The sequence below is a fragment of the Mchenga conophoros genome, linkage group LG14, assembly GCF_057382185.1.
Source record: "Mchenga conophoros isolate Kocher_MC1m ecotype Shallow Benthic linkage group LG14, M_conophoros_male_GT1.1, whole genome shotgun sequence".
Taxonomy (NCBI): Eukaryota; Metazoa; Chordata; class Actinopteri; order Cichliformes; family Cichlidae; genus Mchenga; species Mchenga conophoros.
The window spans coordinates 30862702-30890088 of NC_140539.1; the positions used below are offsets into that span (position 1 = coordinate 30862702).

At 39.6% G+C, this 27387-nt stretch overlaps 1 protein-coding gene across 4 annotated transcripts; it reads right to left on the reverse strand.

The window, feature by feature from the left end:
* Positions 1 to 1185: 1185 nt before the first annotated feature.
* Positions 1186 to 26056, reverse strand: stim1a (stromal interaction molecule 1a). 4 transcript variants are annotated; one of them, XM_085243908.1, is made up of 14 exons: positions 25854 to 26056; positions 25043 to 25178; positions 22004 to 22134; positions 18498 to 18612; positions 15807 to 15918; positions 15375 to 15490; positions 12282 to 12459; positions 6737 to 6914; positions 5821 to 5988; positions 5481 to 5581; positions 5112 to 5341; positions 4216 to 4296; positions 3235 to 3655; positions 1186 to 2818 (listed from the first exon to the last, which is right to left on the reverse strand). In XM_085243908.1, exons 2-14 carry the CDS (start codon positions 25164 to 25166, stop codon positions 2341 to 2343), a joined length of 2433 nt encoding a protein of 810 aa, XP_085100034.1. In that variant the 5' UTR covers positions 25167 to 25178; positions 25854 to 26056; the 3' UTR covers positions 1186 to 2340. The 4 variants fall into 4 exon arrangements, with proteins under 4 accessions (XP_085100034.1, XP_085100036.1, XP_085100035.1 ...); XM_085243910.1 differs by having other exon boundaries at positions 3592 to 3655; positions 25854 to 26054; XM_085243909.1 differs by lacking the exon at positions 4216 to 4296 and having other exon boundaries at positions 25854 to 26055.
* Between the last annotated feature and the right edge of the window lie 1331 nt (positions 26057 to 27387).

A 27387-nucleotide genomic window follows, 5' to 3' on the forward strand; every position in this document is an offset into this window, starting at 1 on the left:
TATGAGGCTGGGGGAGACTTCTTGTGTCTTCTGCAGCACTTTTTGGTTGTTCGTTGGTCAGGAGCACCCTAAGTGTACTGGCGTCCCTACTACTTTAGTAATTACCTATAACTAGATGCATAGTTTTGTGCTCAAATGAAGCAATCAACATTAAAACTGGCACAAGGTATTTTTTTTTTGTTGTACTTATCTGAGAATAATTATTTGTTACAAATGTAAACATACGGTACTGATACAGGATATACCCTCGGACATTCAGCATTTCATCTTTGAATATACATTACTGTATACATCATGCACTTTTGTCTTCTGTGCAAAAGGGGCTCAAGGTTTAGAACACACTACAAATACAAAGGCCTCTGACAGAAATCACAATTTGGCACTTTTACATGATTGACTTCCTGCCTCCATAAAACGTTAACCAGAAGTGGTTACAACTTTAAATTTTCAGTCTTGTACAGAGCAAAATACTTTCCTTAATTATAGCCCTTACCAACAACCAATCCTCACTGAAAAACTGCTGTGGATCTTTTAATGTCCACTAAAAAGACAAACAAAATAATAAAACTAAAAGACAGGACAGCATAGCCCAATCCACATTACGTGAAAATTGTGGGATCCTGGTTAACCTTCAAGGGGCTATTCTTACAAAACAAACCCAAAGGTGTACATTTTCTTATGATATACAGGTGTAGAAAGCAAGCATCTCTAGCATTTTCTTTTCACAATGTGTATCCTAACTTTAAAATTAAATACCTAAAGATACCATTGCATTTCATGGCTGCCACTTCAAACATTTTGGTAATTTATTGCCTAATAAATTTTTTTTTTCTATATACACCCTATTTTTAGTCTTCAAACACCTGATAACCGTATGGTTCAGTGAGGGTGTGTGTAAACCCCCAGTTTAATCAGTGACAGTCCTTAAGATAAGCTGGATATTTCAGCAAAGAGAAGAGACATTCTTCACTCTCCCATTTTTCAAATGCACTAAAACTCAAAACCGCAAAAGGTCTGATGCTGGTCCTTTAGATACTTTGCAAGAATTTACCTCTAGGGTGCAATATAAATACATTTAGACCCAGCAGTTAATGCTGATACACTAGGACAGCTTATTAGGGCTGTTCTATGTGGAAAAAAGATAACTGATTAATATTCTGAGAAAAACATTAAAACCCTTAATAATTATCTTTTATTTTATCTTTTTAAAAATGTGGTTTCTATTGCTAAACAGAAAATGGCCAAGTTGAGGCGTGATGCAAGAATAACTGTTACACAAAAGCATCTCATGCAAATCAGCATATTTCTTCTGAATAACCCAATAAACAGCTATACTTAATGTGATATTATGGGCTCCCAGATAGTTGCTGACTGCATCTGAATAATGTCAGTAGGAATAATAGAGGCAAAGCACCATCTAGTGTGATGAGATTGCTTTACAAAAAGAGGAACATTTTTATTTTTCTATATTTGTGACTTCAATGTGAGACTATAGTTTTTGGGGTTTTTTGCATTCATTTTAAAAAGAAATTTTCCACCTAAGACATCATAAAAGTTAGGATTTTTTCTTTTTCAGAGTATCACCCCCTCCCTGATCCTTTTTTATTATTTTTTTATTATTATTATTCCCTAGAATGGCCCTAAGAAGGCATCGTAATATACTGAGTTCAAATAGCAACACGCAACATTTGTTTTTACAGCCAAAGGTAATATACAGGAGCATTCTAATACACCTCTTGTATTTGAAGATCCCCTGAATGTGTCATTTTCTCCGCAAACAAGACATCAACAAAAAGAAAACAGACAAAGTGTACCCATCATTAAAAAGAAAATAGTCAGGAGTGCGCATTCACTTTGGACTTGTAGGTGTTTTGATAGTAATAAAAGAAACAAGTGTTGTCTAAGCAGGTTAACAACAAGAACCAAGCAAACACTTAGAGCATTCGAGTATCTGTCAAACAAAAGTGAAGACATGCAAAATGTTATAGATTGTAGAACAAGAAGGAAAAAAAGGAAACAACAAGTGGGAGACATATTTCCCTTTGACACTGGCACAAGTTCCTGCAGAATAAATAATACTTTACATTCCAATATACAAACCTGCCCATTCCCCACATACTCAACATTGACCAAGTGTAAGCAGATAAAGCTGGGTAAAACAGTCCACAGTCTCTCAAAGTAGGTGTTGTAACCTACAAAAAGATTCAATGACAAAAAATCTTGCCATCATGTGACCATTAATGAACCCCCAAAACTAGAAACTAAAAAAAACATAACAAAAACAGGTTAGACAGAGGAATACAGTCAGACAGCTTTGGTAGCCCATAGTTCATTTAGCTTTTATTTCCTCTGTTTTTTGAAGATCTTGAAGGTATGTTTCTTACGGCTGGCAGCTGAATCTGTGTCTTCTCCAGTTGAACCACTATCTTCCTCTAGAGGGCTCTTCTTGGAGGACAGCTGTGGGATGCGGCTGTTGGCTTTAGCTCCCACCACTCCTACCTGCCCTCCTGTTGGTGATGGTGTGTCAGGTTCAGTGGAGTTTGGGCTGAGTGAGCGAGATGACTCAGACAGACTGTTGATCTCTCCCAGGCTGTACACCTTCTTCATGAGTATGGGGCTGTCGGGACCTCCCTCATGAACACGGGTCCCTCCATTGGGGGTGTGAGCATGCAGTGAGACGGCATCATCTGCTCGGTTGGACAGGCCGTGCATGAGAGAAGTGGGCTTGATTAGGTGGCCTTTGGAGCTGTAGGCAGACAGTCGATCACCAACTTGTGAAAGGGACAAAGAGGAGTCTGAGTCGGAGCGATTTAGATCCCTGCAGAAAGAAAAATTCACAAGTTAGAGAAGGAAAAATCAGATCCAAGGAATGTTTAAAAGCAGCTTTGCATGCTTGAGTTTATCTACACTATGCCTTGAAAGTCACGGACACGCAGGGCACAGGCTGGATAGTGCGGCTCCACACTTGTTAGTTGAGCAGGCAAAGAACAGGAGGAACACTGAGAGGTTGAAAGAGAGTAAATGCAAAGTCTCTGTAATGGCTTAAAAACAGCAAAGGATGAGAAATTTTATAAAAGAAAAAAAAATTACAAAATAAAATGGAAACATAACAAAATGAATATACTAAGGGAAGTGTATCTACTCTACATGTGTTATCAAGGTAAAACCATGACAGGTGGTGTAAAAACACCCACGCACATGCAAAGTGTGTGGAGAATGGAGACAGATGGGTACCCGAAACTGTCGCTGCACGAGGAGTGCACTTTGGAGACATCTGAGAATGACAAATCAGGAATAGGATCCATGGGCTGGAAAGAAGCATGGTATGCATGGGAATGAGGGGTTGCACTGCCACCCACAAAGCTGGGTAAGCAGGAAGAAGATGAGGATAAGGATGATGACGACTGAGGAATTTGGCTGGAAGTAAAGATTATGGACGGGTGAGAAACGGCCGAGGAGAGGGGAGGCAGAGGGAGACAATCGAGCTGCCCAAACGAGTGGCTGCGTGAATGTCTGAAGGTAGCCCTAGGCCTCGAATGGTAGGGGGTTCCCTCGCCCTGCTGCCCTGCCAACAGGCAACTCTCTACCAACCTCTGGGAGCCCAGGGCCAGCTGGGGATCAATGTGGCGTTGGCGCAGAGACATCATACTGGGAGCTGTTGGCACAAAATAACAGCGGTAGTAACATTAACATAAAATAAATGGCTGATGGAAAAAGTGAGAACAATGAGAAAATTACTGAAAAGATGCTTTAGTCTTTGGAAACGTTACACATTATTAAATATAAAAATACACAAATTTTAGCCTCTTTACTCCACAATAGTGATGCATATCAGTAAAATCCCAACACTTGTTTAATCTTTCCATCTAATAAAGGCAAATTATAAGAATATAATAAGTTTAAATAGGAAAAAAATTGTTTCTTTAAAAAAGAAAAACAAATACAAAACAATAGTGGAGTAGAAAAAAGGGGTTTGTCTGGAGGAGGGGCAACATTTAGGAGGAGGATTTCAATACCAAGCAAGCAACTAAGGTCAGGTCAGGGGTGTTTTTAAATGAAGGCAGCATGGAGAAGGTGTTTTTTTTTTTTTTTATTACAGCTGGGTCCATCTGGAGCATACTGCCAGTTAAAATGTATGAAAAACTCTTTTTAGGCAAAAGTGGAGATGGGAAGGTCAGACTGAGGACTGAAGTGGGGCATGAATAAATGGCCAACCAGGATATTTCCACACGGGCTGACAGTCTGAACCAATGGACCACAGGTCACTAGCTCGCCGTTCCAACAGTCGATTGCCATCTGTAGTTGGACCAATGAGACAGCAGTGGGAGCCAAATACCAGAGAAGTGGTGGAGGGAGAGAGGGGAGTGAGACAGGCAGTGTAATTAATGTTGATTAAACACTTGTTCACTTGTGCAGCAAATTGGAGCTCCAGTTACCTAAACCCATAACCTAACATATAAAGTCAAATATGGTTTGAAACTGACATATGTATAAAAATGTATGAATTCTACAAGAACTGTAAGGTGTGTAAGAATTTGAGTTGTGTTTTTTGGTGTTCCTATCTTGGTCCTAAATAGGAATATAATTCTGGCAGTGACTACATCTGAAGTATTTCCTTTTTTGGCATCCTTCGAAAAAAACAAACAAAAAAAAACTGATCCAACATATCTATAACACGTAACATGACACAAGCACTACAAATCGGTCAACACAAAAAATTGTTCTCTTTAAGAAGTATATTTTTCTTTGGGTTTCAGTTTCCAGAGGAAAATCATGGCAATCTTCAGTTTCAATAATTTACTGAATGAAATAAACAAATGTATCCAAAATAACAGTTAACAAAAAGGCAAGTGGTATCGTGTGTAAAACAACAAGACAATTATCTGAATTTACATAGTGTGAAGTGTAAAACACCATTCAATACTCATTTTCGACATGTCTAACCCCCACTACCGTCAGCACCATGGAGGCAACAATAATACATGTAGCATTAGGTCCAAATTGTCATGTGAGCTGATTTTTGGATTTCCCAAGCAGAGCCTTGGAGGAAGGTTTAGGGATTTTTTTGCTAATCCCCACTGAAAGGCTGAGCGTTTCAGAGGAACTCTTACATGGCAGAGTTCCGGGTACGATATCCTCGTCCATGTCGTCCATGTCGTCAGACATGATGAAGTGCTGAGGTGTAGCTCTGCCGCCCATGAAAGTGGGGTCGAGGTTGAGGGCCGAGGCCAGTGATGGGAGGCCTGGATTGTTGACGATGGTAAAACCCGTTAGAATCTCTATCTGCTGCCAGCGATGCAGCCTCTCTCGCAGAGCAGCGGTCACCTCGCCAAGGGCTTGTCTGCAAAAGATCAGAAGAAAGTATTTAAAAGAAAACTTTGCAAAGAGGAGAATGTATGAAATGTATGTATGAAATCATCTTTCCTCAGCTTTTATTTTTTAACAACATATCAACGCACAATTAAGAGTCTCTAACTTACTTGGCTGCTAATATTTTGTGGTCCACATCATCCAGGGAGGAGCTGTGAGCCACATGGAAAGTCCCAAAGAGAGTGTTCCTCTTTTTCTTTATCTTCTCTGCCTGCGAAAGCAAGTGACCAAGGACTTATCAAGGTAAGCAGGAGGAAGTGGAAAGTGGTGCCCAGGTTACAACAACTGACCAAATATTTAAGAACAGGAAAAGCTTCATGGGTAATGAATACAGAATTTGTGGAAGTTTACCATTTTTGGATATTAAATTATTAGCATAAAGCTCTATCTTTATGATATTCTATTTGTTTAACATACACAAGGAAATGTATATATATTTTTCATGCTAACCCCTTCTTTGGCCACCAGGAGTTGCCGTTCGGCATTTTGCTTCTTGATGTTGTAGTACTGCACTTCCACCTCATGGGTGAGCTGCAGCCATTTCTGTAGAGACTCTGGTGGCGACCAGCTACTCCGTGACTCCAACTCCTTCTCTGCCTTCTTCAATGCCATGCGCACCTGCAACAAGTTTCAACTATTAGCCATACTAGATGAGCACATAAGGAAAAATGGACCCACAATCTGCCAACAATTTTTAGCCTTTTCCATATCCACAAATAACCCAATCCCACACACTGAAAGCTCAGATGTAACCTCAAACCTGAATAAAGGTGTCTACGTAAATGGCCCCCCATTTTCAAACATGAATTTTGGACAATTTATGTAAAATCAAGTCCGAACATTTCCATAGTTGCCCCTTCTCAACTGCACACATCAGGAGAGTCTCGGCATCACGCAGGTTTGGCCACCATTTACCTGTTAATTACCTATATCCACGATTACCTGCACTATTCTTTAAATGGGTACAACTGGTACTACGCAGCAGGGGTTTCAAATCTAGTAAAGTTCAGGCTTGTATTTAATGAAAACAGCACATATATGGACTGTAGAAGCCCTGCTTAATCCCAAATTAGCAGGACAGTCAAATGTGACAAAAGCATCAGAATTAGTGCACTGTGATAATCCTCCAAGCACAAACAGTTTCACTTATGTACGTGGGCTGAACTGTGCTGCTTCTGCCAAATTCCAAAGGACAAAGACTTGAGTGGGTGTATTTACACTATAGCTAGTGTGAATCTGAAAGACCTAAACATACTGTGCCGATGCCACCTTGGAAGTCTTCTTCTCTATTTACTCAAATTCACTGCTTCTACTTTGTGGACTACAGATTGCGTTTAAATGTAACTGATCAGACTGCAACCATTACCTGTTCGAGCTCTTCTTCTGCATACTTTTGGCGACTCAGCTCATTCTCTGTGCCTTCACGCAGCTCTCTCAATCGTTGGGCCTCCTGCTTAGCAGCGTTTATCTCATCCCTCAGCTTCTGCTCGAGATTTACCTTCTCTACTTCAACTGTTCGATGCTCCTCCTGGGCAATCTGCAACCTAAGGAAAAAAGGACCAAAGGTCATGCTCAATTTTTAGTCAGTGGCTGCTTACTAAGCCCAAGCAACTGAAGCCGTGTTGGAGCTATTGTTATTTTCTATGAACTATGGAGATGTGCTTAGGTTTGAGCAACCCTGGTCAAAATTTCTGTTACAGATTGTTGGCTGTCTAGCAGTCACTGCTCTTTTGTTGTCTAATCAAAAATTTTGGATTATATTTAAATCAGTGGATTGAGAGGGCCAAGGCAAAACATTCAGGTCGATCCTCTTGAGGTAGTCCATGGTGCATTTTTTAGGGTATATTTAGGATCATTATCCGGTTGTATAATCCAGACTCTTGTCATCTTCAGCTTTTAGCAACAGACTGCTCCCAGAATAAACTGCCTTTATATTATTCAGCTATTTAGTACATTCCTCCCTCTATCAGTGAAAATGTTCCATGTACCACTGGCTGCAGCACAAGCCCAAAGCATGATCAATCAACCCTTGTACTAACAGTTGGAAAGTTCTTTTTGTGTAACTGTAGCACCCTTTCATCTCCAAACATACCTTTGCTCATCACAGCAAATAAGTTCTATTTTAATCTTATCCTCCAACCTCAGGATTAATTTCTAGACTGTATCAGGCTTGTTTAGAGGTTTATATGCATGGCTTTAATGCTGAATTTTGTGATAAGCAAGCAGGATTTTGAAGACTGCACAGTGGAAAAAATGCACCATCAGTCTGCCAAGGATTTTTTTAGTCAAAGAGAAATTTTGATTTACCTTTCCAGCTATCCTAGTAGCATCAGTTTTTTTCAGTGTTCCAGACCTTAACTTGACCACCACCGATCCTGCTAAATACCATTTCTTAATTAGGTTAAATGCTTTGGCGTCTTCAAAAAAGGCTTTTCCTGCCTTCTGGGCAGTGCTCAGTGCTGCACCGGCTTAAAGGAGCCCTTGAGTGCTAGTTGTTATGACAAGTATTAGAGAGGCAGAGGATTTATAAAGCTTTGACTTTTGGTAAAAGGTACCTGGAATCAAATTTTAAATCTTTTGTGTTTCTTGTTCTTTTTTACTCAACAATTGCAAAACACATTAAGGAGATAGTTTTCTCTCTGACATTATTTCTTTTAGAAAGTTTATCTTGTGCTGAAATCAACAGAAATGTTTACTAGGGGTGCCTAGATTGCATGCCATAGTAGGCATTGCATCAGCCATGCATCACCAGAAACAGCTAACATGTAGAAGAGCAAAGGACTGTGGTCAGCTGCTAGGCAGCTCACAATAATCTGACATCAGAGGAAGCAGAGCCAAGAAGAGAACAGCTGTCAGGATTTAAGTTTAGAACAGTACAGTGTGGCACCCAGTGCTCCTGTAGAGTTCTGAACATGCAAGTGGTGGATATAATTAGACTAGCCTTTAAAACAAAAACAAAAAAAGGGAAAAAAAAAAGCCTTTGAAAGCGGGCTTGTCACCAATAACACGATTGTTTTCACTGAGACACACACCATTCCGATATACTCTCATCTGTAACCATTCAGGTCCAACTAAACCCGTGATGTGGTTACATTTATGCAGGACTTTGTAATATTTTTCAATTGAAAAATGTCACTGGGCTTGATAGCCTGATGAATATGACAAGTCCCAGAACTACAGTACTACATATACTGTGATACAACAAAATAAATGCTGTTGTTTTCAAATTTCTGTTTTGTTGTTTTGTTAAACATGTGGCACAAGGGCAGAACGTACAAACACATTTCAGTCACCAGGGAGCAGCACTTTCCCCCACTGAGGCTGAACACAACAGCAGAAGTAGTACACAAGTGCAGAGAATTGAAACTTGATCCAGACCATGAGCTATGGAAAATGTTGCTGGTGGGCAGTCCTGCTAATGCTTTCGACCCTGACCTCTGCCATTCTCTAGCTAAAATTTGAAAGCACTGGCTGAGTAACAGTGTCCACAGAGTAGATGCCAAATTCTGTTCCTGAATGAAATGACCTGAATTACAGAGCTTAAAGAATGCAGACACAATGTCTCTGCAGACTTTGCAGGTAATGTTACTGAATACACACTGATATTATAAGACATACGTAGCCTTATATGCCCAACCTTTAAGTTTTTTTCACATGCAATACAAGCTGTCCCTGTCACCTGTCCTTTTTCAGGCCTTTCATCTGCACACCACACCCAAATTCAAATGTGGGTGAATTGCATCAGAGCTGACATGTTTAACAGTCATGCTTAAAACACTCGCCCACCAGTGAAGGGGGAGGCCAGGTCAAAGAGTGTTGTAAAAGTCACCCAGGAAATCCAGCTCTCGTCACAACCTCCTTACACTGTCTCCCAACAGTGAAGCCATGTTTGGACCAGGCTACTTGACAGCATCGCAGGATCTGCTTAAAGGTATGGAAAGAGAGCAGCTGGCTGCAGGGATCAGTAGGAAACACACAACTAAAGACAGAGCACAAACCTCTCAAGCTGCTGATTTTTGTGTGGCGGTCTTATTGAAACAAGCATGCCTGAAAAACCTGCTGCCTGTCTGATAGCCTATTATACCAGAACCTGCATATTCTTTGGCATTCATATTGCCTCAGAAATGCACACAATACCCATGCTTGCACAGTAATGCAGCCCTATAATCCTCATGACCTCATACTATTGGTTTTGAAATGACTTGACTCAACAAAAGTATTTGATCCCGTGGTCTAGCCTTTTCTGTCATAGCATTTATTATGCTAGAAAAAGTCGCATGCAGTATTGCCAAAAATAGAACGCCCTTTTTGCATGCAGTCACACTTTTGCACAAGCCCGCATGCTTTTCCTGCCACTCTAACCCACAATCCTCTGAGCCAACTACACATAAAGCAAGAGGGTCAAAGCTCAAAGCACACCGATTTGAGGCAGCTGCAGTTCCCACTGAAGCTCTCAACTTGCATTTCAGATATTTTTAATTAAATAGAATTTAAATGACCTCTATGGCCAAAATGAACTGAGTTGAAGTTTAAAATGCAGCTGAACAAAACACTGCTGAATTGTAACAGGCAAATTTTACTGCAGTGCTGAACAAACAAGCATAATTCAGGGATCTGAGCAGTTCCTGTAAAGCACTATACTACTATCTGCAGACAGACAAACTACTAATAAGTATTACGCACAACCATGGTGCAGACTGTTTACTTGCATGGGATACTAAATAATGTCTGCACTTGCTGGCCTTTAATATTTACTTAAGGTTTGCCACTGTGATCTGTAGAGGAGAATTAACTATGCGTACTTAGCTTAGCAAAAAAAGGAAAGTCAAAATCTACTTCAAAGATGCTAGTGGCAGGTGTTTTACAAACAGTCAAAGTATAAATCCACAGAGTCAACACAAAGACTAACTTGGCAGCGTCAGAAGGACAGAGTTTGACCTCACTGATTTGTCCCCATTTAAGCCATCAGTTGCACTGTTTGTTGGAATTCAGCAGGAAACTCCCACAAAACACTTTTCCCTCCACTTAGTGTACTGAAAGGAAAAGGAACTAACAAAGAACATGTCTGTTACAAAAATATGCTGATGCAGGAGATAAAGGTGCAACTGTAAAAAAATCAAGAATCCATGACAGACACAAACATTAGTTTCAGTTCAGTCAGTAAGCACTGACAAAGCATAAAATGAATATTTCAAAAGCCTGTCTCTTGAACAGCCCATTTATCCCCCATTTAACATACAAACATTAACGTATGTGGGTAATAAGGGCAGTCAAAGAAAAATTTGCAACAAGAGTTCACCTCTCCCTTTGTTCTCAAGAATAAAGACAAGAATGTTACGCAGTTATGTGGCTCTTTCCAGTGGCCTGAGCTTATTCCTTTTTTAAATTTACCTGAAGATGACCTCTCCCCCAGTGGATAAACTGTGTTAGAGATGCAAAACCATAAAATGGGAATCTCTTTGCACCTTCAAGCTCAAAAACCTTTGGTTCATGTATCACGTCAAAACTGAGTTCAAGTCTCCTTGAAAGGCAAAATAGGATATGCACTTCAAAGCACATTCTGAGCATTCCTTCAGGTATTAGCAGGACTAAAATAGTTAGATTAGCCTTTCTTTTATTCACCAATTCATGTAGCTTTACTTTAAAACACTGAAATTTCATCTCATTTCAAATCTTAAATCACAAGACAGGCTGGAATGATCCGATGGCCAAAAAACTCCTCAGAGTATGAAATATTTTGCATTATAAGATATAAGAAAGGGCAAAGTATAAAACGTGCGATTCAAAAGTTGTTTTTTAAAGAGTTCTAAAATTCTAAAAGGTTTAGCCCTGAGGTTTGGCCACCATTTTACAAATTCCCAAGATTTTTCTCTTCTAAAAGAAAAGTGTGATTTTGATCACTGGTACTTACAATGTGTACTTTTAAACAATTTGTCAGAGTATAGTCAGAAGTGATGGCTGGAGACTAAATTAAGAATTACCTTTACGACTACGCAGATATGGAGGCTATAAAACTGCAGCCAATGCTACCAGTAATAAGCAGTGTTTTAGTTTGTTAAATAAAGAAGTAAGCATGCCTTGATCACATGCATCTGCAGCCAGTTAATGTGTGACTTGCTGTGACATGCTCGTGTATGAAGCCAGAAAAATAAATAAAACAGCAGAAAAAAACCCCTCATGCAATCAGACAGCTTCACGAATGCATGAAGCAAACCTTCCACCATTGATCCAAAGACTTTGGCTTCACTAAATTAGTCACCTGCTTGAACATAAAAACGCTCCGTGGAATGGGTCCATAGAGGCCTGATGATAACTAAGTATAAACACATAAGTGCCCGGTGCTAGAGCAGGTCTGCCAGTCTTTTATAACATAACACAAGTTCCTATTTGAGAACAATGAATGCCATTAATCAAACCTTTCCCAGGATTGTGTGCAAACCTGGAAAAACTATATACAAATCCAAACAATCAAACCAGAAAAACATTGAAAGTTGACAGCAAAAGAACTAGGGAGTAACCCTGCAAACATGCTACAACGAGTCAGGCCGTTGCTTTGATTGTCATTCAAGGTTGGATATCAGCAGAATGTTCAAGTGGAAACTAAAAATCTTCTGTTCACTTGTGACCTCCACCATTTAGAATCAGTAAATGTTGGAGGTTTACAGCTCAATAAGCTAATAAGCTACTAATGTCAGAAATAACCGTTTACAGCTGATTATTATAGCACACAGTTTAACGTATGAGAGTTATCCTCAGACAAGTGGATGATGAGTTTAAATGTATTAAAAGCTCAAAAGTTCTCATGTGAAGACAAAAATAACAGTTTCATATTAAATCTAAAATGAACGCCATGTGCAGAAAATACAATTAAATGCAATAGAGCTTGTGTTGGTGTTGGGAAAAACCCTCACTTCTTTTGTAGGTCATGCAGACTCTGCTCAGCTCTCTGCAGGCCCTCTAGGTCCTTCATCATCTTCTTCATATGGTCCTTAGAGTAGCGGTTCTGGATGTAGGCAAACCAGCATCCACCCATGCCTATGACTATTGACACGACCAGCATGAAGTCCTTCAAGTGGTTATGTCTATTCACTGAATGAAATAAAAAGACATGAGGTTACATTTTAGTAAGACAAGAAACTAAGTCATTAAGCAGGCCTATAGATGAGGAGATGCATTTTGGTCAGCAACATGTATTATAGGATAAAGCTGTTTAACAACACAGAAATTTTACAAGAATGTGGTGTGAAACTTGAATCTCATAGTCATATTGCAACTGCTGTGGAGTGACACAAATAGAAGGCTCACCAGCACAATTTCAGGTTGCGGTGAGAGGGACCCAGTGCAAAAGACCACGATAAAGACAGCTTAACACGACCTATTTTAATCTGGGGAAGATGTGAAGCTAAAGCTCAAACTTTAGCTGCAACTATAAGTATTCATTGACGTTATCACTGTGAGGGTTTTATAGATTTTCAGAGTCACAATAGCTTGGAATCAAGTATCCTACTTGCAAGAACACATCCCATATTCAGATCCCTTTACAACCACTAACAGAATAACTTAAAGTTAAACCCAAGCTGGGAACTAACAACAGATATTTGTCATTTGATGTGTCGAAGAAATAACATGTATGTAGCAGCTAGCGTAGTTTCTCAAAGTTTTGCAAGTTACACAAGGTTTTCTTGCAAAACCTGAGTAGGAGTATACAGGAAAGAACAGTATACTTCCTGGAGTGAGACAAAGGGAAGTAAAATGAATATATCAGTAGATCGTGCCAGCTCGACAGACAGAACTTCTACAACACAAGCTGTAAATCTCAAGTACCTGTACAGCTCAAGTCTTATCAGTTCCACTGAATAAGTAAGAATAACAGGAATGCACTTTGCATACAATATATCCATATCTTTTTAGTCTGACCTGCATGTAGCCTTGGAGGGCAGAAACACAGTTTTTAAAATGAAGGCCAACACTGGACAATCCAGAAGTACAAGCCTGTAAGTTTTTTACCTATTCCAGGCCAAATATTTAGACCACCTGTCAGAATAAGATGAATAAACAGCAAGTTGTGGGCACTTGAGAACCATGCATAGTAACCACAGAATTTTAATCACTCTCTGCCCCTGCCATACATAGATAATGTACAGAATAACTCCTTTTACATTGATGTAAGAATAAAAGCACACAGATAGGTTTTTCACCTCGTTTTGATCAAAATGGGTCAATAACGTCTAGCTGACAGGCAACAGAAGAAAAACCTTATTTTGGTGGTCGCTCCTCCAATAATGTGACCTTGAGTAACAGATCTTTACCTCTTAAATGACCTGGAACACAATAACCCAAAATGAGTCATGCTTACTGAAATGCATGTCTAGTGCATCATAGTTCTTCACTGAGCACAGACGCCAAAATGAAAAACAGGGCATTATCTCTGAGAATGCAATTTCCTGATGCCACTCCTCTGCTGGGCTATTTATTGTAGGCAATTTCCTTTTACATACAGTGAACAAAACATTCAATTTCTTTCAGGAATACCACCAAGAGCGCATCAAGTGACAGGTAATTAGCCGCAGAACTGGAAATAACAGGACCCAAACGAGCTTGGGTTAATTATTACACAACTGTTGGCCAGATTAGGTGCAACCTTTTGTGCAGTGTGTCTTAAAATGCTGCTACGCTTCACAGTTGGTCAGTCTGGCTGTTAGTGGGACCCCCTGGTTTTGAGAGCTTGTCAAAGCCAGACAGCCCTTGCTAATGTCTTCCTGCGGGTGACTCTTACAAAACACATTCACAATGACACATGCCAGACACACACCACTACACACTCTTCCCCTTTCCTGTTTTTTTTTTTTTTTGTGTGTGTGTGTGTGTGTGTGTGTGTGTGTGTATCTGTGTGCTTAAAGCAAATACCTGGTTCCACTGACTGTTTATTAGATTTTCTTTTTTTCTTTTTGACGTCTCATAAACTCTTCTAAATACACACCTTTACTCTACTTTGAAATTCCTGGGAAATAATTCTCCAGTATCAAAACAATTTTTTAAAAAAACATCTAAACTGCTGACAGGACATATGATATCGAAGACAACCTATCCATTGTGATGTTACAAATCCCTAAGGAGCTAAAAAAAACTGAGAAACCCCTAAAGGATTACAATCTACAAGTGCAGAATTGGAGCAGAGATAGTGGAGAAGAAGAGGATGAGTGGAGTGTTTATTTGCCTCTGTACGCAGAGTGATGTGTCTGGAATACAGAGTAGTGTGGTCTAACAGTCTAAATCTTCCTGAGTCCCTGAAATTGATACAGGTGGTACAGGATTTCCTAAGCTTAAATGATAGCACTGGGTTGAATGAGCATACACCTTTCACAATTGTGGGTTATGTTGTTTATACTCGTACACTGTTGTGTCTGCGTTTTACTAACATGAGTCATGAGTGAAAGCCAATTAATCTTTAACAATAGTTAAATTAACTGGAATTCAGAATGGGGAGAAGACTGTAGGACTTACAGAGTCTATACACAGATTGTTACACCTGTCAGAAGAAACAAACACAAGCTAAACTGGCAAATTATGAGTTACTGCTTCAGTCTAATGAGGAAGCTAGCCACAATTACAGTCTATTACATTATGTTTCACAGAGGTATAATCCTTCCACTAATCAATACGCCACATTTCATTACCAAAGAGTTATTGAGATCTGCTTTGCTGTGATGTGTAGCGTTTCTGGAAAGGTGCTATGGCATAGCTACAGTTAAGATTTAGTGCAGTACTATAAATCAAGCATTGCATAGACCTGGTGACTCTGGCCACAACACTTCACAGGGACAAAGAGCGAATGAAAATGAGAGCAGTAGACCAAATTGGGCAGGATGTTGGTCATGTTGGTAATGAAACTTATTTTCCACAGTAAAACATTTGAACGCAAGAGATTCATATAGTAGACTGTCTGCTGGGGAAGCCGTGTTTCTAAAAGTCAGACACGACTTGCAAAAAATAAAGTTACATACTCAGTGGTGCTCCAAAGAGTACGGTGTCCAACGATTTGAGCTGCAACTTTTGCACATGGCTTCGATCCAAAATCTTCAGAATAGAGAGTGTCAGAGTGGTGTTCTTTACAGCAAGCCTGAAAGAGACCAGACGTGCATTCATTTCGCAGGAAGAAAGCGGGGGACACACACACACACAGACACATACACAACAAAGATTGTAATGCGATCGCTTGACAAGTCCTTAATTCATCAAAGGTAAACTAAAGTAACCCATATCAAAATAAAACAGGTTAACAATGACTTTAAAAAGTTGTATTAAGTACATAAAAATATCTCCACAGTAATAAGTAAACCAAGACACTTTATCACACACAGTGATGTGTAGGGTTCATAGATCGGTTCAGTTTGAAAAAAGAAAGAAAGGAAAATAAAGTCATGATGATGTCACACCTTGGCATGGCACTTCCATTGAAATTCATCTTGCGAAATGCATCCACATACTGTGGCAGCTCCACATAGCTGATGAGCCATTCCACCACCTTGTCCACTGTCCAATTATACACTGTTGGCAAAAAGAAGAAACAAAATATCCACTATAATTACAATTCTCAGTCTTTATTTTGCACCACATTAGTTGTTCCCAAAGCGACAATTATTCTTTCTGTAGCCCAAAATATAAACACTATGAAAAAAATCCAATCAAACTACAGATAATGGATCAATTATTTACAATGAAAAGTATTTCCTTCAACTCTTATAACAACCTACAAACAATAAAAAAATGTGACAAATACATTCTGCTGGTAAGACGAGTGTATTAGTAATAAGAGAGTGTAGCTGATTTATCGGTTGATCTTTGCTTCCACCCTCACCTATGAATATGAGTACTGGGTAGTGACCAAAAGAGTTAAACTGCGATGGAAATGAGCTTCCACCAGTGATTGGCCGACGCAACCTTAAAGAGAAAGTGAGGAGCTCGGCCATTCAGGAGGGGCTCGGAGTCAAACTTACTTCCCCACAGTAAGTCAGGAATCTATGGGCAGCTGACCAGCATGCCTTTCCAGACACCTACTAGGTGAGGTGTTCCATGCATGTGCTACTAGAAGGCGGCCCCGGGGCAGACCCAGGACACAAGAGAGATTAGATTTATGGTTTGGCTTGGGAATGCCTTGGTGTCCCTCTGGAAGAGGTGGAGGAGAAGAAAGTCTGGGCATCTTGGCACAGACTGCTTCCCCAGGATTAAGACCCAGATACATGACAGAAAATGGATGGATGGACATTCTGCTAACAAATATCATGATTGATATTTAAGACAACATCAGAACTTGAATCAGTCTTCACAGATAATAATCAATTGTAACTCAACAGGATTTCCTTTCTAAAACTTCCTGCTTCTAAATTAAAATACCCCATAAAAGCATGTCTGGCATTATAGCAGTGTTTGTCACTAGTGTTAGCTGTGAATACATATAAGACAAAGGATTTCTATAATCACAAATGTTCCAGATATAAAGACCAAATTACATGCCAGCTTGTCCTCCAGCCTCATTCGTTCTGTTTTTTTATTCATTTTATAATAGTAGAATTCATATTTAATCACGTTTCATAGAGAGAACTCAATAAATAGCTGCAGTATATTTTACTGTCTTGCTATTTTCTAACACAACTGTTTTAAAAGAGAAACTTTGACTGTAATCTTTCACTGTGTTTGAGGATGTTCAAGGAATCCTCCTTGTCAGTTAGATTGTTTTATTTCCTAAATGGATGATTCAGCTCATTCTCAGCCCTCTTCTCATGTGGTGTTCCCCACAGGCCTTCCATTGGGCCATCCACAAATACAGTGCTAGCTTCCACTGTTATGCAGATGATACACAACTTCTAAAGATTCAAGGAATCATGTGGACAGCTGTAGCTTTCCAGCGACAAATTTAAGAGTCGTGTAGCACAACAGTTAGTCAAAGCAATCCAGAAAGGGAATTACACTTCCTTTCTCACGCCAGCAGTTGGTTAGATGACCTCGACTAGATAGAAAATGTTTCACTTGCTTAAAAACAGACTGAAGGCAAAAAATATATAATTCTGAAACCAGAAATAATTAAAGCATGTTTGAATATAGGGCAGCAGAGATTCAAGAGGGAAGAAACCAAGTGTTTCCTGATGTCTGATTCATAGACCTCAGGCAGTCACAACATCTGAAACTAAGTATTAACTATTACTGTAGCAAAGGCTGGAGTAATTTAACCAATGTTCTCCTTTCTAGCTACACTGTAAAAACTTATCTGAGAAACAGCTGTAACCTCATAAACATCAATTCATTTCAAATCTAACACTTGCAGCCGAGAAAAAATGCATCACTATTGCAACTGCATAATACAGGTTGACACAAAATGCATTGTTTGACTGTGTGCATACACATCCTGAATGATCTACGAGATCCCCGCAGCATAACATGCTGACAGGAATAATTGGGGAAGGCAAATCTGATCCCCAGCACCTGGCAGAGAGTCAAAACTGTGAGTTGACTAAGTTAATACATTGCTCCCTTGTACAATAACCCTGTTTCCTTGCTCAGAACCTCTAAAACTTTGTCAAGAAACTGCAATGCAGTGTAAGTCAGTACTGTGAACAAAACTGTGGTAAAAGCAGTCAGAGGAAAGGATGCTAAAAGGTGAGTGCCAGATACAGCACATGAAAGTGCTCTGAGTGAGTATAATAGAATACATTAGTATGGTTAGACATAGTCAGAAAGAAGTGTGACTGAATTTTGTGCTGACAGCTTCAACGATCTTAACTCTGGGCCACTCTGGCAGAACAGTGCACTTTGCTGGGCATGCAATCTTATCAACTACTTTGTGCCTTTGTTAATTGAGTGAAAGGGTCAAGCATGGATAAGCTGTAACACACACTTTCAGTCAGAGGGAAGCACATAAACCTTTATTTACAGGCATATAAAAGCTCTGCCATTCTCTGACTGGTAATCAAAGTCACTAAGACTGCTTCATTAAAAATGAAAATCACTGCTACAATATCAAACATTAAGTAGTGTTTGGAGGTATCAAGTATGCAGAAAAAGGTTTACAACATACAACTCTACATAGAAATGGATGTGAAAGAAAGGCCCTTTTTGCAACAAAACTGTACCTTCAGAGCCCTTCCATGAATTCCACAAGTCCTCCACACTGATGAACTGGTCATCCCCATGGAAGCTGTTATGTTTGGCCTTAGGGTCATGGTAGTTTAAATCTTCTCTCAGGAACTGCAGTATGACAAAGACATTTGTAATGGCTACAAACAAAAACCTTTTACAAGACTTGCATGACAAAATAGCTACACTGTTAAAACATTTGTTTTACAACTGCAATTTCACCACTGAAACTGACAGTGCATTCAAAACTTTGGCTAGCGTATTCTGACCAAACTTTGAGCACATCTTTAAGTCCTTAAAGTTGGCTTTGAAAGATGATACCTTTGTATATCAAACTTAGTTGCTTAATTGAAGTGGTGTGAACTTTGTAAGACAAAAATCAGACCCATTGTAATCGATGCCATGTTCTCCAAACTATCTAAACAAATGTTGCTGCTAAAAGGGGCGAGTGACATCAAGAATGAAAGGAAAGGGAGTGTCACCGTATATTACCTTGTTGATGTTGCTCCTACAATACAATATTGCTGTAGGGCAATCACTACAACTAAGGTATCGCCATGTTGTCATATGATAGCTTTGGAACTTGGAAAAAAAATGCAAATGCATGGTTCACACCGAGAGTGAAAACGTTAAGTCACAAACCCCATATGAAGATGAGGCTGTGGGGAAAAAACGGTGAGCTCTCAGTTAGGGTTTGTTTACATTTAGGCAGTAAAAGTACTTGGCTATGTTTAGAACGATATCATGAGTTGTGTACAAAACATTAGCCATATAGTTAAAAAAAAAAAAAGCCTTTCAGACAGAACGCCATGAGGGCAAACTTCTCATGTTGCAAAGCTGTGACACCACAAAACATGATCACTTCTAATGAAACCATTACTACAAAGAGGTGCATTGCTTTGTGACAATGCGGAAAGACCACATTTGTAAATGGTGTTTAGGGTTTCTATTGATTGTGAGCACTGTGACCCATTTCACTGCTGTAATAGTTAATCCATCGTTTTAGTGCAATTAAATGCAACTCCTGTGGGATATATCCATTGCCTTCACTCGCTTAACATGAAATAAAACCTAATAAATACCTCACCAGGGATTTTCCCCTCATTATTTAATTGTGCAACACAGAATGCCATTCTCACTTTTGTTCAAAACTATTATACATTTAATCATAAAAACAGCTTTTTTTGTATTCCTTTTAGAATAAGACAGTGTCATGCTCACTAAACTGTACCAAAGACTGATCGTAATGTAAATTCCACTTGCACTCTCACTGAAATGGTAATTGTCCCTCACTTGCTTTTGGAACCACATTGCTGATTGCCCACTGTATTGTAGGCTAACCCACTCACCAGGTTTTTAAAAATGAACCCTACATAACATCTAGCACTCCCACAAAAGCAGAGTCATGGGTGAAAGACAGTAATAAGTCATGATGCCTTTCTTTCTTGATAGATTTGTGTGGGAAGATTTCACTACAGTGCAGCAAGATGTCTCTGCTGCAGGTGAAATACAGCACTCCCGAACATATTCAATGGAAAATTAGCAGGACCTGTATAATGTGACAGAGTCACCAAGGTTACTGTTAAGAGACCAGATGTACACTTTCATCTTGCTCGTAAAGAAAGCAACTCCCCACCTTATTTAATCACTGTATGATTAACAAGAAAAAGAGGGTTGTCTTGAAGTACTCTTCATCATCATTTTGAGCTTTCCATTTCTTGGCTAAAAGCCACTACACATACGATTGCTCACTGTGCTTCTCTTCATTATTTGCTTTAGGGGGGTTGCATGCCAAGTGCCCCTCTTAAAAGCAGTGATCGTGCCACCTGCTTTGATCTGGCCTCAGCTGCATAACACAGACTGAGCCCGAACCATACCTGAATCAAGTCACCAGAGGCGGCTTTCTCGAGGCCAAAACTTGTAGTTTACACTAAAGCTTACAGTGCAACATTGCACTACTGTACATATGCATATGTATTTTTTTTCTGTTTTGCTTATAATTTATGCTATTGAAGAGAACTACTGTACTGTGCAGTATTACTCTACCATAAGCACAAAGCAGATTGTGGCTTCACAAATCCCCTTTGTGCTACATTTTTTTAAAGAAACTGCAGCATAATTGTCTACAAATCACATGCAAGTTACAACAGGATTTAGTGCAAGAAATACTCTCCCACACCACACCCATCTTCATACTAGGCCTTCATTTGCATGTGTTGTTTTAGGACTGTCTTTTCCATGGTTGTGATTCTACTGTAATGACAAAAGCTGTCAAGAGTATTCAAAAATACCTTTGATTCAACTCTGACAGGCAAGGGTAGAAAGAATGCCAGCTATGCTTTCTAAGCCAGTAAATACACCAGGTTAATTATTTGACAAGGGAAAAAGGTATATCAGCAAGAGCACTGGCGTGCAACAGGATGAACCTACCAGTTAGACAGTCATTATCTGGCCACCTTTGGAGCAAAATCTACAAAATTTTAGATGACAGAGGGTTTAAAGTAACAGCATAGCCACTATATTAGGTACACTCATTCAACTAGGGCTGGGCCATATCATACCGTTCATGGTAATGCCGGTACAATGTTAGGCAACGATAAGAAAATAAAATATTGCGATAGAATATGAGTAAAACGTGCATGCGCAATGCTTTTGTTTTCATACGCACATGGCCGAAAAAGCATGGCGGCAACGGAGAATGAGAAAGGGGAAAGCGGATCGTTGAGTGAAACGGATGAACCAGAATTGGTTTGTAAAAATGCTGCAACTTCAGTGGTGTTTATGCAGAGCTACTGGTCCCATAGGCTCACCAAAATTGGACAGAAAAACCATGATAAGAAAACCTATGCCTGTTCTGATAAGTCGCAATTCCTACTGTGATTTAGATATTTGACTTTGTCAGAGACGATATGAAAGGATGGATCCATCCTACCTTGTATCAGTGGTTCAGGCTGCTGTTGGTGGTGTAATTGTGTGGGTGATTGTTTCTTGGCACAGTTTGTGGCCTTTAGTACCAACTGAGTGTAATTTATATGTCACAGCCTACCTAAGTATTGTTAATAGTACCTTTATAACCACAGTTTGCCCACATTCCAATGTGCAATGTCTGAAAGCTCAAATCCTCTCAAACTAGCATTTTGAGAATGACAATGAGTATATAAGGCTCCGAGCACTGTCAGCTTCAGCTCTAGTGAAGTGTGTCCAAGCCTTAGAACACTCCCTCACTAAGAGCAGGATCTCAGCTGGTTGTATCCCTGCCCCTCACTCACAGACTTCAGGAGAAAGAATTGTGAAGAGGGAAAGAAAGAAAAACCCCACCAAAGAAGGATGTCTTATTCTTAGAGCAAGTTAGAAACTGTGTCAGTGAGATAAAACACAAAAGATAACCCTTTGTATCAATATCACTTCACTTCTCCAACACAGAGGGCAGAATTGATATTGTTAGAGTATAGCAACACTTCAGTCTTGTTTAACTTAGAGGGCTTTTCAGGTTGTTACTTACGCCATCTGTCTCTACGACATCTACATTGCCGTTTGCATCATCATCCATCTGCTTATGGATATTACGGATAGCTTCAAAGGTGAGAAAGGCATTTTCATCCTTGCATAGTGGCTCATCAATGCGACAAAAATCTGGTGAAGAAACAGAAGTCATATCCACAAGTTGTTAAGTGACAAAGGTCCACGAATTCGTCGACTAATATTTAGTTTTTTCCTTATTCTACAATTACTAATTTACTTTTTACAATCACCAAAAATACCAAACAAACAAAAACAGACAAAAAAAGCACAACTGGATAAAGAGTAGATGTAACTATGCACAGATAAACAAAAAACATTTATATAACATTAGAGGTTTTTGTAAAAAATAATGTCTAAGATGTTCTTTTTTGCGCTTAGCACTTCATTTGTAACACTGCAACACTGTGATGCAATAAAGGCTAATAGCTTTTAATCTTGTGTGCACTTTCCTGCAGAAAAGACAGAAAACCTTCTCAATGTCCCCTGCTGAATTGGCTTCCCCACAGCACTCTCTTTAGCAAAGATAACTGAACTGCAACATTCCTTGGCTGCATAGGAAGGCTTGTTTATATAAGGCCTTTCACTTACTGCGGGCTGTTACAAAGGCAGGTACTTTTGACTGTATCTGCTACACCTATGTGTAGACCAAAAACAGACCATTCACTGAACTGAATCGATGAGTGTAGAGGCATCATAATTTTAGATGTCATTGTCACTATTCTGTTTAATGTCAAGAAACTCAGGTTTGCTATTCTACAGGCTTTAGTATTGTATAAAAATATCCGTATGTAGGACTCTAATTATACAGAAATCAAAATGGACATCTCTTATGATGTCCCTGCGTGCCCACTGTTTTCCTGTGTCACTTTGCTTCCTGAGGGATTACTGATCCTCTGCTAGATATGAGATGATGACGCCACTCCCATTAAGAGGAAAACATTTTTGCATGTGTGCAGCAATGGCAGATTTAAGAGTGTGTGTGCATTCCTTGATTGAATGCAGCACAGTTCAGGTAAACTTACAAGAACAGTACTCATGAAAGCTTCATATTCTATTGATTTCAAATCTATCTTCTAAATCTATCTTGTATGAACTATATGCAGCTCTGATCTCAGGTATATCTCAGACACTATTTTAACCAATGAAGGGAATGACTAATATTACAAAACAACAAGTTTAGAAAACATAAGTAAGATTAAGAAGCATATATTAAAGCAGTAAGCTTTGCTACACAATTGACTAAATTTTAACCACAAAAGGAAACGATGAAGAAAAGAGTTAAAAGGGAAGCACGCCTTGCCTGCATGCCAACAAGAAATAGTGGTCAAGACTTCCTTTCTGGGTCTGAACTTGGATTTTTTACAGCAACAACATACTCCTGGAGAAACATTTTTATGGAACTTTTTAATCACACTACAGATTACTGACAAAAACCTTGATTCTAGGTTGAAAACTGAGCAGTGTTGACTATCAGGCAAGGATTCTTCTTTTTGTTGTACCATCTTTCCCATAACATGGTGTAGCAGTATGCAAACATAACCTCACTTCCCCTTTCATAAATGAGCTCATGCAGCTTCATCATTAATCAATGACACCCACATTGTTTTTTTTGTTTTTTTCTCAACTATAACAGACTGCAGGCATTTGGCTTGCATTGTGCCGGAGGTTACAGTGTAATGCCCCCTCCTACTGATCAACACATCATACCAATCCATGTTTTGTTAATTCCCAGAACTGGATGTTTTGACATGCAGGCTTAGCAATTAAGGACAGAGAACAGAGAGTAAAAATGTCACAGATTAATACCTGAAATAATTTCTGTCCATGATATTGTGTCTGTAAGCCTATAAAACTTTTTTAACTTGCAAAATGTACCTTATGGTCTACATGACAACACAAAAGATAGAAATAGGAAGGATAGTGTGGGTGAACTTCCGTGTAGTTATAAGTTCATTTGTGAGCATGCACGCTTTCAACTTTTAGCAAACTTGCAAAGCCACATACCACAAAGTGATTACTCACTTTCAACGTTAACACACTTTGCGTTAAACAAAAAAAAACAAAAAAAAACAAAAAAAAAAAACAGTTATTCTAGTAAAAAGTCTACCACCTGTAACACTCTCAAACGCCAAACTTGGCCTTCTCTCTCTTTCTCATTTGGCTTGCAAACCTCCAGAGACACAAGATAAGATATTTGCATATATATATATATATATATATATATATATTTTTTTTAAAAAGAGCTCAGGTTACTCACGTCAATCTGTGAGCTTCCATTTAGATGAAGAATACACCCATAGCTTTTCCACCCCATAAATCCTTCTTCCACGGTCTCCCATGATAATTTAGAATACCAGTCAAGCTTTAAAAAAATCACTGTCACATCAAGAATAAATTATATGGCACACTGAAATTTTTAGGAGAAAAGTACATTTGAAGTGCATCATCTCTACTGATGCGTGTAGACGATTTGGGCAGTTTCCCATTTCACTGCACTGTTCAATAATAAAAATGCAGAAATGATTAATTCAGTGGTACTGGTTTGCTATTCAAAAAAGTATAGAAACGATTTACAAGGTAAAAAAATAAAAATCCATTGTAATCCAATAAAAAAAAATCATTAAACTAGCGGACTTCTAAATAACAAGGTTATAATTGGCTGGTGCGCCTTTGTCTTTTGTGCTACAAGTAGTTGGAAAATAATTATTCTAATCTATTATTTACTGGAAATAAAATGCCTACATTCACCCAATAGTCATTCTTTCCACTAATGTTTTTTTTTTTTGATGAACTGCTTATTGTTTGACTCAGTGGCTAGATCGAAGTAGGAGGACAGGGCTTAATGGCAAATGCCAGCCAGACTATTCTCAGCATGGCTACATTTAGTGCCTGCACACAATCGCAATGTTGTGACACAGACTGCTGTCCTCAAACAGGCGGTATAGTGTGTGTCAAGAGGGATACAATTACATCTTTCACGGTTTGCTATAACAAATTATTGCCATGATTGATTACTCACCTCGCATTCCATTTTCAGCAAGCTGACTGTCCACCGGTGTAGGTGAACTTGGCTTTTCAGTCCAACTTTCTCCAACGAGACACAAACACAATATCCACAAGCTCAAGGATCTGTGGAGCTCCATGACTTGTGTACGCTGGAAATAAGATAAGAGTCCATCAAACACTCTGACAACTCTTGCATAACACATTCGGAGTGTAGTGGTGGTATATTACAACATATGACCGCTTTCCCAGGGACAGGGAACTATGTTAAGCAGCTTATAGCACACCAAGAAATGCTGTTACATAAAGCTCACTTGTCATGTGTGACTCTTCTTCCTGAATGAGCCATCGAACAGTCATTAGCTTACTAATACCTGGTTGTAGCTAAGGTAACCTTTAAGCCATTACTATGCTGGTTTAGTTGGTATGTGGCCTTTTTATCCCTATAATTCCCCAAAATATCACTTCAGGAAGAGAAGTAAAAAGATTATGAGAAAGTGACAGAAGTCTGGTCCGTCTCGTAGTTTGATGTCTAAAAAGGGCTTGGCGTGCTAGCTAGCTAGCTCGACATCTCCGTTAACTCGACAATTGGGTGTAATAGCCTCCAATGGAAAAATAACAGTCTAACCAGCCTCATATAGACGCTTCTATAGTTTTCAGATGGAGGTGTTTATTTCACTGTCGACTTGCTGCATTTTCTACAGGCGCACATTAGCGACTGCTGACGTTTAGCTAACCACAAGAGAGAGCGCTACCGACGAGGGATTGTAGTTTTTAATCTACGCTGGATGCTACTACAGGCACACCACAACACAGGATAAAGTTACCTGTCATGTATTGAAGCAAGCAGGTCTGTCTTTTCAGCTCTCTGTTAACATCGCAAGAGACGACTGGTCCCGCGTAGCTTAAGCACGGCGAACTCCACCTCCTGTGAGAGGTCTCGCTCTTCCACCGACCGAGAGACCGAACCGAAAAAGCCGCAGAATGTGGACAGACGTGAACTGTCTTCCTCTACAGTGCAAAGGCACTAGTACTCCCTCCTCCTCCGTATAGTCATCATCGGCTAATGTCGCCCCCTAGCGTTTGGAGTATAGGCTATACTTGATCCAAGCGTCCAAGCTGAAGAGAGACATTAAGACATCGAGTATTTTTGCAATAATGAGGGAAAAAAATATTAGTCTCTTTATCACCTTTTTTTTTTTTTACTATAATAGAATATTATACAACATTTAAATCAGAATCAGAATCAGAATCAGGATACTTTATTGATCCCTGGGGGAAATTATTTTTTGTTACAGTGCTCCATTATAAACCAACATTAAGACAAGACAGACAATACACTAACTAAGAATAGTACAATATATACATATATATACATACATACATACATAAGTCACTCATAAATAAATAGCTGAAAAAGAAACATGTGTAGTTATAGCAGCAAACAGTGTGTTAAGTGGATGCGTTGTACAGGGAGATGGCCACAGGCAGGAAAGATTTCCTGTGTCGTTCAGTGGTGCTTTTCGGTAATCTCAGTCTCTCACTGAATGAGCTCCTGTGACTGACCAGCATGTCATGGAGTGGGTGGGAGGTGTTATCCAACATTGTCTTTATCTTGGATAGCATCCGCCTCTCCAACACCACCTTGAGGGAGTCCAGCTCCATCCCCACAACATTGCTGGCCTTACGGATCAGTTTATTGAGTCTGTTGGCATCTGCGACCCTCAGCCTGCTCCCCCAGCATGCAACAGCATACAGGATCGCACTGGCCACAACAGACTCATAGAAAATCCTGAGCATTTTCTGGCAGATGTTGAAGGACCTCAGTCGCCTCAAAAAATAGAGACGACTCTGGCCCTTCCTGTAAAGTGCTGTGGTGTTTTTAGCCCAGTCCAGTTTATTGTCAATGTATACTCCAAGGTATTTATAGTCCTCCACAATGTCAACACTGACCCCCTGGATTGAAACAGGGGTCAAGTGTTTCCTGGTCTTCCTGAAGTCCACAATCAGTTCCTTGGTCTTTGCCACGTTGAGCTGCAGATGATTCTGCTCACACCACGTGACAAAGGAGTCGACCACAGCCCGGTACGCTGTCTCATCATCCCTGTTGATGCATCCAACCACTGCAGAGTCATCAGAAAACTTCTGAAGATGGCAGGTCTCTGTGCAGTGGCTGAAGTCTGTGGTGTAGAGGGTGAAGAGGAAGGGGGAGAGGACAGTCCCCTGTGGTGCCCCTGTGTTGCTGATCACCTTGTCAGACACACACTGTGGGAAACGTACATATTGTGGTCTTCCTGTCAGGTAATCAACAATCCAGGACACCAGAGAAGCATCCACCTGCATCGCTGCTAACTTATCACC

Bases quoted from the DNA above. Each gene is read 5' to 3' on its own strand.
- stim1a (XM_085243908.1), bottom strand. From the start codon at position 25,166: ATGGAGCTCCACAGATCCTTGAGCTTGTGGATATTGTGTTTGTGTCTC. The intron at 15,491-15,806 runs GTGTGACATCAT...GGTCTCTTTCAG, and splicing joins AATGGAAGTGCCATGCCAAG to GCTTGCTGTAAAGAACACCA. The intron at 5,342-5,480 runs GTAAGTTAGAGA...GATCTTTTGCAG, and splicing joins CACAAAATATTAGCAGCCAA to ACAAGCCCTTGGCGAGGTGA.